The following is a 9,950-nucleotide window of genomic DNA, read 5'->3' on the forward strand; positions in this document are numbered from 1 at the left end:
GTCAGGCTTTCATGGCCAGCAGCTTTCCCCCACTGAGCCATCTTGCCTACTCACAAGCTCATTTCTTTTACGTGAGAAGTTTCATGTCCTTAAGGCATGAAGAACAACACGGAAGCCTTAAAAGATCAATGCAAACTGGATGTAAGTGGCGCACGCCTCTAATCCCAGCACTCAGGGAGGCAGAGGCAGGTGGATCTCTGTGAGTTCGAGGCCAGCCTGGTCTACAAAGCATGTCCAGGACAGACAAGGTTGCACAGAGAAACCTTGTCTCGAAAGGAAAAAAAATTCAATGCAGAGGGGAATCAGACTCACTGCCACTGGGCCAAGAAACAAGCATGGTCAGCCACACTCCCATGCCCATTCAGTATTGCTCTGCCATCTTTACCTGCAATGGCAGCTTCTTCGTCTCCTTGATGGCTCCATGATTGCCCTGACAGGAACACACCTGCAGTCTTGTCTTCTCATCACGCGTGTGCAGAGCCCAGGTCACTATTGCCTCTGCTGCCCAGAATTCCATGTGGGTGGCTCTGGGATGTAGCTCGGCTGGTAGTATTCCTCCAGCATGCGGGAAAGCTTGGGTTCCATCTCTACCACCGTATAAGCTGTGTGTACCAAATGTCCCACCATCTAAGCCGTAGTACACCCCTGCAATCTCAGCAGCGGGGAGGTGGAAGCAGACCAAGAGTTCAAAGCCACCCTTGTCTACATATTGAGTTTGAGGCCAGCCTGGGATATCTCGAAACAGTAAAGATCAAAAATAAATCCAGATCCAGCCAATGGACAGGACATTCTCCACAGTTGAGTGGAGAGTGGGGTCTGACTTTCACACGAACTCTGGTGCCCCATATTTGACCACGTCCCCTGAACGGGGAGGCCTGGTGGCACTCAGAGGAAGGATAGCAGGTTACCAAGAAGAGACTTGATACCCTATGAACATATACAGGGGGAAGAGGTCCCCCTCAGTCACAGACATAGGGGAGGGCAGTAAGGGGAAAATGGGAGGGAGGGAGGAATGGGAGGATACAAGGGATGAGATAACACTTGAGATGTAATATGAATAAGTTAATAAAATATATTTAAAAAATAAATCCATGTAGCAGCACCTCTGGCTGTGACCATGGACTTTGCTTTGGAGTGTTCTCATTTGAGGCTCTCGGGCCTTGGGTGTTCACAGCTGTTCTTGCATACATAAACACATCTGGGACATTCTGCTGAAGGAAGCAGGTGGCCCATGAGTGAGCCCCATTGGGGTGTCCATCCCCTGCGTGCTGGAACGTCACCTATGTTTCATGGTCATATGGCAGCAATGCTGCCTCTTTGTGCTCCTTGTGTCATGTCAGCCATTCTGTATTGGGGGCAGCATCTAATGAGGGTGATGTCTACATTTTGTTAGTACTACTGCTGAGGGCTGACCTTTCCCTTTCTTAAAGGGAGCCATCATCCTTGATGGGGAAATGAAGTCAGTTGTCCTCCCATCCAGTGCTAGGTGTTGTGTGTGTGTGCGTGTGCGCGTGCGTGCGTGCGCGTGTGTGTATGTGTGTGTGTCACTCATACATGCTGAGCCGTCTCTCCAGCCTCATAGTTTTATTTATTTATTTTTGTTTGTTTTTCAAGACAGGGTTTCTCTGTGTAGCCTTGGCTGTCCTGGATTCCTTTGTAGGCCAGGCTGGCCTCAAACTCACAGTGATCCACCTGTCTCTGCCTCCCGAGTGCTAGGATGAAAGGCGTGCACCACCACCACCTGGCTAGTTTTAATTTTTAACGTAAAACATAACACATACCCATTACACAAATAAAAGGTGGAGCTGGAATTTGGTTCCTTGTCTCTCCATCCCGCCCATATCACTCTCTCAGGGTCACTGTGGATGCTGGTGGGTGATGGTGCTCTGCTAAGTACATTCAGCCATCCTTTAGCAGAGGCCATGCAAGGTGGGAGATGGACTAGGATACGCAGTGGGAAGCATCTGGACACAGGCAAGGGACAAGGAGGAAAGGGGTGGGTGGGTGGGCAGGTGGGAGGGGAGGGAAGCCTGGCCTCCTGCTGGGCTTCCTTCTTATCTGACCCTGGTAGAGAAGCTCAGCTCAGCCCAGAGTCAGTGGACAGATAAAAGCGATCATTGGCTTCATCTCAGCTACGGGCTGCAGGGGCCCTGCCTAGCTGAGGGCTTCCAGGTGGTGGGACACAAACTGTCTGCCCCAGGCAGAGGCCAGTACCCAGGTGAGCAGGCTACTGTAGTCAGATGTAGCCCTAAGCTCTGGCTGTCCTTGGGAGGTCTGAGTTACAGGAGACTCTGGCAGTGCCCCCCCCCCTCCGTGTGTGTGTGTGTGTATGTGTGTGTGTCCGTCCAGGACCAGTCTGCTTCTCCTCTTGCTTTCCTGACAGGTGGAAACAGAAGCCACTCCTGCCTTCCATGGATGAAGGTTTAGTAGTCTGGAGAGCAGACCTGGGATGAGAGTGTTCAGGGCTCTGCAGGGAGCCAGGCAACAGGGTGTGTGTAGGTGGGGAGACGGGGTCTGCAAATACCAAAAGCAAAAGAAGGTGGAACAGACAGGAGCCCATGGGGACCTGGAGATTCAGAGGATCTGACTCCATGAAACCCTGAGCAACATCAGGTTTTTGGGTCGGTTGGGGTGACTTGTAAAAACTCATGGCTTCCTTCCCTCCACTGCCTGGATGGATTGGCAGGCAGGTCCCATGTTCCCAACAGTCCCCTCTCAGATGTGTAACTACCTAACAGAGGCCAGTCACACAGGCTGGGCTGATAGCATACTTTTCTGTCACTAGGTGAAACAGCCTGCAGTCTTGAGCTGTGGGACAAGTAGGCATTAAGCATGCAAACTGTCCTGTGATGTCACATCCTGAAGAAGGATTGAGCAACCATACATCTAAGAGGGGACTCTGTAGTGGATATAGACATGTTTTTGTCCTGTTTTGTTTTAAAGAGGTTATTGTATGGTATGCAATGCATTCATCTTTTGTTAAACAAATGTTAAGTAATTGGGCTATGCAGCATAGACTTATTCCCAAAGATTGGAAGGGATTGGTGTCAGCTGTGTCAGAAGCTGCTCCGCAGTTACAGTGGTTATCGTGGTGGAGAAAAGAAGCCATGAAAATAGAACAACAAACTATGACAAGGGGTATAAATGTTGCTGAAGATCAATTGCTTGGTGAAGGGTGTTATGCTGACTTAAAAGAACAAATCCGATCTGAAGATGTAGTAATTGGACAATGTCATGTTGCAGCCTTAAGAGCTTGGGACATGGTTGAGGAGCCTGGGAAAACAACCACTTCGTTTACTAAGGTATTTCAAGCCCTGGAGAAGCCGTTACAGAATTCTTACAGAGATTGGGTTCAGCTCCGGATAGAGCCATACCAGGTCCTGAGAGCACACAGGCATCAACAGTGATCATGGCGTATGAGAATGCAAATACTGAATGTCAGAGAGCAATTAGACCATTAAAAGCACAAGGAGCCCCATTGGATGAGTGGGTAAGAGAGACAGTTAATATTAGCTCTCAGGAGCATCAAAACAATATCACAGCACAAGTTATAGCTAGAGGGCTCAGATATCAAAACACCTGGTGCCGTAATTGTGGTAAATTTGGACCATTTACAAAGAAATTGTAAGATTAAAAGTTCCAGACCTCAGAATAACAGGTGCACTAACTTTGGAGTAAATAGTACTCACGGAAGAGCAGAAGGAGCTTCCAGCCATGATGGTGATGATGTGCCAAGACTGCCAGGGCATTGTAGCCGCTGTGGGAAGGGAAAACATTGCTTTAGGGATTGTCAATCCAAGAGAGACGCACAAGGTAATCTCTCTCTCTCTCTCTCTCTCTCTCTCTCTCTCTCTCTCTCTCTCTCTCTCTCTCTCCCTCCCTCCCTCCCTTCCTCTCTTCGCCCCCTCTCGTTTTTTTTGAGACAGGGTTTCTCTGTGTTAGCCTTGGCTGTCCTGGACTCACTTTATAGACTAGGCTGGCCTCGAACTCACAGCGATTCACCTACCTCTGCCTCCTGAGTGCTGGGATTAAAGGTGTGAACCACCGAGCCTGGCACAAAGTAATCTCTTGCCATCGGGAAATGAAAGGAGGGGTCTGTTAGCTCGAAGACCCCCCAGCAAACAATACGAACCATCTTTCTTTGGTCCGCCAGGAGGTAACAAACTTGCAGGAAAATGAAGACTGGGTATTGATGATTTAATGCATCCTACTGAAGGCAGCGCAACTTTGGATTTGGCCTCAGATAAATCTCTTACATTCTCCTGACAGGTTGAATGTTACAAAATAGCCACTGGTGTTTGTGGTCCTTTACCTTCAGGGACAGTAGGAATAATCTTGGGAAAAAGTTGAATTAATTTCTCAAGGCTTTATTGTGCATCCAGGTATTATAGATGGGGATTGTAAGGAAGAAATTAAAATCATGGCATATGTAAAGAAGGAGATGCAAATTAATGTAGGGGCTAGAATTGCTCAGCTGTTACTGTTTCCTTACATCGAGAGCAAAGCCGCTCCTGTAGAAAGAACAGGTACATTTAGGAGTACTGGAAGACATGTGCTCAGGCAAACAATGGTTAATGATCAGAGACCTAAATTAATGGTACATAAGCATTAGTTTAAGAGCTAAACACATGTTTAGAGGTTGATAGATATAAATTATAATAAAGTGATTTAGGAAAACTTTGGACACTATGATAGAACTCAGTAGCATAGAATAGATAATGGAATAATTTCTCCAAGATTGTCAAATACAAACGGACTGGTCCTTGTAAATGTGACTTTTACTGAATAATTCTCACAATTTTTCTTGTGTATAGTTTATTATTTTAATAGAAAGGGGGATTTGTAGTGGATGTAAACATGTTTTTGTTTTGATCCCCAGTGTGGGATGGGGAACAGACTTGTGAGAGATCAGGTGATGTTTATCCACTAGAAGATGAACCACCTCATGTGGGGGCTTGGTTTTTGCCAGCTGAAACACATCTTAGTACAGACTCTGAGAGGATATATATATATATATATATATATGCCCAAGGTTCCAGGTTCTAGCAGCAGCTTTGGTGGAATTGCTGGTCTGCTGAAATCCTGCCAACTACACCAGGGGAATCACTCCCAGGAACTGAGTCCAAAAAGGTCTGCTTCTCCCACTCCCATTAACCTCTTTTCTCTCCTATCTAGTGTAGGTGGGTTGGAAGGGAGGTAGAAGCATTAAAGAACCCCAAATTAGCCGGATGTGGTGGCGCACACCTTCTATCTCAGCACTCGGGAGGCAAAGGCAGGCAGATCTCTGTGAGTTTGAGGTCGGCCTGGTCTACAAATAGAGTCCAGGACAGCCAGAACTAGAGCTATTACACAGAGAAACTCTGTCTCAAAAAACAAACAACAACCCCCCCCCCAAATAAACCAAATAAAGTAGGTTTGGAAAAAGTTGAAGCCTACAGGAATCCTTGACCTCAAAACTGTCCATGGGAGCCTCCAACCATGGCCTGTGATTTGTAGCTGGGAAAAGCTCCTGGCCCTGGGCCGACTTGAGGTCAGGTAATCATTAGGCCCCAGACCAGACCAGAAGCCCTGCACACACAGTCAGATCTGAGTCTATTTATCTGGGGTGGAGTTAGGAGACCTAGGGCTGGAAATGAGAACAGGGATATTACAAGAGGGTGTGTCCTCCTCTGAGGAGCCCTGGAGGCTGGGACTCTGGAGAATGGGAGAAGCCTACCCCACCCCACCCCCAGGAGCCAACACTGCACTGCCTCTTCTTCACATAGGGAGGTGGGGTGGCGGGGCTCAGGTTGTGGTGGGGAAAGCTGGGTCCCATTCTGTTCCTATTATAGTTTGTATTCTTGAATTTGTCCCTTGCTGCCAAGGCCGGGTGTTGCTTTCATGTGGAACAAATAAAGTTGACAGCCCCTCCCTGCGGTATACAACAGGATCAGGTGGCCAGCCTGTCTCCTCCTCCCTCCTCCCCTACAGCAGGTGTGAGGCCATACTGGCAGGTCCAGGGCTGGGCAGGGGGAGAGGGTGGTCCAGTCTCTGCTATGGGCAGACACCATGGCTCTGGGGCCCTGTGGCTTCCTCCTGCTTCTGGCTGTTTCTGGTGAGTGAGCCGGCTTGAGGTCAGTGTGGCACTGTTTGTACCCTGCCCTGGAGCAGGAGTGGGCCTGCTTCCTCTCTGCAGCTTTCCCGGCGTTCTTGTCATTTCCCACTCTGGGCTGGAGCTCTGAGAGAGCTGGGAGCCCTTTAGAGGGAGCTGGCTCCCTTGAAGTCTGGGCTTAGGTGGACAAAAGCCAAGTTCTTCATGCTGGGCCTCTGCTCTGACTGGGCCCCTCAGCTGGGTAGCTTGGCCACCATTGGTGGGGACAGTGGCCTGGGGGTGGGGTGGGGACACCTACAGGCCCAGACCCTGGTAAGACCCTCCTCAAGGAGGACCTAGAGCTTGTGAGGGGCTGAGGCTGGGCCAGCATTCAGTGCCTCCAGCTGTTGTTTATGGCCCATGGATGGTCCCACTGTCCCCTCGGTTTGGGATAGTAGCTGGCCAGGCCACATTCACCTGGCTGGGTCCCACCCACCTGGCTAGATCCTAGCTTTAGCTGCTCAGGTTGGGAACATCCACCTTAGGGCCACCTTGGGACCTTGCAGGGGGCCAGTGCTGAGGCCCATATTCACTCCCATAGACAGCTCCCCTAATCCTTCTGTCTCCGTCCTTCAGGTATCTCCCATGAAGCTCTACGGCCAGGTATGTCTACAACAGATTCTTCAGGATTAGACACCAGGTCCCAGCAGGCAGACCCCAGAGAGGCAGGGTGTATGGTGGGGGGAGAGTGACCTGGCCTGGAGCAGCCGTGCACTTGCCACAGACATCTCTGGTACCCTGGCTGGTGGGGTACCGGCCAGCATCACCTGGGAAGTTGCACCTCTGGCCCACTTTGGCTATTTTGTATTTTTGAGAGCTACTTTGGATCTCCTGAGCAACCTGCTGGCCCTTGCAGTCCCGCCCCTTTCTTCTGCTTGATGTTGCTCTTGGAAAACAGACCCAGGGCAGCTTGTTAGCCTGAGTCCTAAGGAAGGACCCAGTGTTCTGGGGTGAGGGATGTAATCGCTTTCTTTCTTTCTTTTTTTTTTTTTTAAATCAGCGTGGACCTCATTTCCAATTTCATTCTGTTTTACAGATTAAGAGGGAAGCCCTCCCCTGTGGGATGGCCTCTAGATTTGTATGGGAAAAAAAAATTGAAGTGAAATTTACATAAGATTTAGCCACGATACAGTGTAGCATTTGGTGGCATTTAACACATTTCCAGTGTTTTGTGATATCACATCTGTCTCGTTCCAAACATCACTCTAAAAGGAAACCCCATTCTCACTAGGAAGGCATCCCCCTCCACCCCCAGCCTCCTGGGCTCTCATAGCTCCAGTCACTCATGCCCTTATTTCCAGGCAGTGAGCTGCTTTGCCCAGCCCCACCAAGCTATCTTTCTAAGTGGCCTGCTATGCCCTCTGGGGCAGTGTTCGGGCGCCAAGATCCATGACTGTACTGCTTCTAGGGCAGCCGTTCTCAGCCTGTGGGTCACAACTCCTTTAGGAGGAGGGTGTCGAATGACTCTTTCACAGGGATCTCCTAAGACCATCTGCATATCAGATATTTATATTATGATGCACATAATAGCAAAACTACAGCTATGAAGTAGCAACGAAAATAATTTTATGGTTGCGGTCACAACTAAGGGATCGCAGCATTAGGAAGGTTGAGAACCACTGCTTTAGGGCACTGCTATTTCCTGTACCCACAATGCTTCTGGGGAGGGACTAGCAGATGGGGAGCAGAGACACTTGTGGGTTCCCCAAGATGCTAAGGAGTAGGAGTCATGGAGGGTTCCTAGAGGAAGGGCATTGGGCAGAATGCCTGTCTCTGGAATTCCCTAGGCAACGCTGCCTCCTCTGGATCAGGGTGTGGCCAGCCCCAGGTTTCACATGCAGGAAGTCGAATCGTGGGAGGCCATGCTGCCCGAGCTGGCACATGGCCATGGCAGGCTAGCCTCCGTCTGCAGAAGGTGCATGTGTGCGGAGGGTCCCTGCTCAGCCCAGAATGGGTGCTCACGGCAGCCCACTGCTTCTCTGGGTGAGTGACCTAATGAGGCCTGGCTGCCTGGGCTTATGGAACAGTGACAGCAAACAGGACCTTGCTTAGCCCATGACTCACCCTTGAGTCCAAGGTTCCCCCTTCAATAGAGAAAACCACATTAAGATCCACCCACCTGAAGTGGCAGTGTGCAGCCCAAGTGGGGGTGGGGCCCCCTTTCTCACATCTGCCATGGGAGGTGCATTTAACCTCTATTGGGCTTGAGGGTGATCCTGGCTGCCTAACCAGCTTGTATCCGGAAGTATCCTAAACCTAGGCAGCCCAAAGCTCTTCAACTTGTCCTGCGTACTTCTGGAGAACTCTGCCTTTCCTGGTTTTAAGAGGGCTGCTGGCTCGTAATGTGCTGGACACATTCCAGCCAGAGGTGGCAGGACCCCAGAGTGCTGACCTGGGACACTGAAGTGTGAGGGTCAGGCCTCAGGTACACAGTAGCTGCTTCTGTGCCTAAAGCTTAAGACAAGTGGAACATTAGATATTGGCAGGGGTGGGTGGGTCAGTCACCGTTGGGCGGGGACACTTACATCTCTTCCTGCCTCCCAGGTCTGTCAATTCATCTGATTACCAGGTGCACTTGGGAGAGCTGACCATCACCCTGTCTCCCCATTTCTCCACTGTAAAGCAGATCATCCTGTACTCTAGCCCCCCAGGACCACCAGGGTCCAGTGGGGACATTGCTCTGGTGCAGCTGGACACCCCTGTGGCTCTATCCAGCCAGGTCCAGCCTCTGTGCCTCCCAGAGGCCTCGGCGGACTTCTACCCTGGGATGCAGTGCTGGGTGACAGGCTGGGGTTATACAAGGGAAGGAGGTAAGGAGCCCTTCCTGAGATCCTCGCCCTTGGGGATAGGAGGCGGCCAGGGTCCCCTGGGGAGGAGAAGCAGGAGCCACTGGTGCTACCACTTGCTCCTGGTGCTCACGCTAATCCCTCCTAAAAGCCAGTCACATACTGGCCTCTAGTAAGATCCACACATCTGACACATAGACTTGGGGGGGTTGACAAGGGCAGTGTGGTGGGAGGGGTTGGTAACTACAGGAGGGGATACGTCAGCCACTTGCCCACTCCCAGCAAGGTGGGGCACGTTGCTCAGCCTCCTCCCGAACCTCTTTTCTCTCAGAGCCTTTGAAGCCCCCATACAACCTGCAGGAGGCAGAAGTCTCTGTGATAGACACAGAGACCTGCAGCCAGGCTTACAGCAGCCCCAATGGCAGCCTCATCCAGCCAGACATGCTATGTGCCCAGGGCCCTGGGGACGCCTGCCAGGTGAGCTGGCTGGGAACACGGAAAAACAGCACAGCTTGGAGCACGGTGAGAGTCCCCAAGTCCTCGGTACCTCATCCTCATTCTGACCTTTTTGTCCTGCAGGATGACTCTGGAGGGCCACTGGTCTGCCAGGTGGCTGGGACCTGGCAGCAGGCCGGCATTGTCAGCTGGGGTGAGGGCTGTGGCCGCCCTGACCGCCCTGGCGTCTATGTTCGAGTTACTGCCTATGTATACTGGATCCACCGCCACGTCCCAGAATTGGACAGCTCAGGAAAGCAAGGGCCTTCCTGGATTCCCCTCCTGGCTGGCCTCTTCTTGCCGAGTCTCCTCCTCCTCCTGGTCTCTGGAGTCCTGATGGCCAAGTGCTGGCTGGGCTCTCCCTCCCACCCAACTTCAGACCTCTGACTCAGGCATCACAACCCAAGTGTCTTTCTTAAACAATAAGTTAAGTGTTTATTTGGCTTGGCTTTGCCCCTTCCCACCCCTTATCTTTTGACTTGGGAAGCCAAGTTTTCTGCATCGGATTATTGCGACGTTTAACCTGAATTTGTAAAAAA

General features: G+C 50.9%; 1 protein-coding gene across 1 annotated transcript; it reads left to right on the forward strand.

Annotated features, from left to right (window-relative positions):
- Nucleotides 1-96: 96 nt before the first annotated feature.
- On the forward strand, nucleotides 97-9,943 carry Tpsg1 (tryptase gamma 1). The gene is made up of 6 exons (XM_051168119.1): nucleotides 97-141; nucleotides 6,707-6,733; nucleotides 7,875-8,113; nucleotides 8,675-8,940; nucleotides 9,248-9,393; nucleotides 9,496-9,943. Exons 1-6 carry the CDS (start codon nucleotides 97-99, stop codon nucleotides 9,796-9,798), a joined length of 1,026 nt encoding a protein of 341 aa, XP_051024076.1. The 3' UTR covers nucleotides 9,799-9,943.
- The last annotated feature ends 7 nt before the right edge of the window (nucleotides 9,944-9,950 follow it).

The sequence above is a fragment of the Acomys russatus genome, chromosome 25, assembly GCF_903995435.1.
Source record: "Acomys russatus chromosome 25, mAcoRus1.1, whole genome shotgun sequence".
NCBI lineage: Eukaryota > Metazoa > Chordata > Mammalia > Rodentia > Muridae > Acomys > Acomys russatus.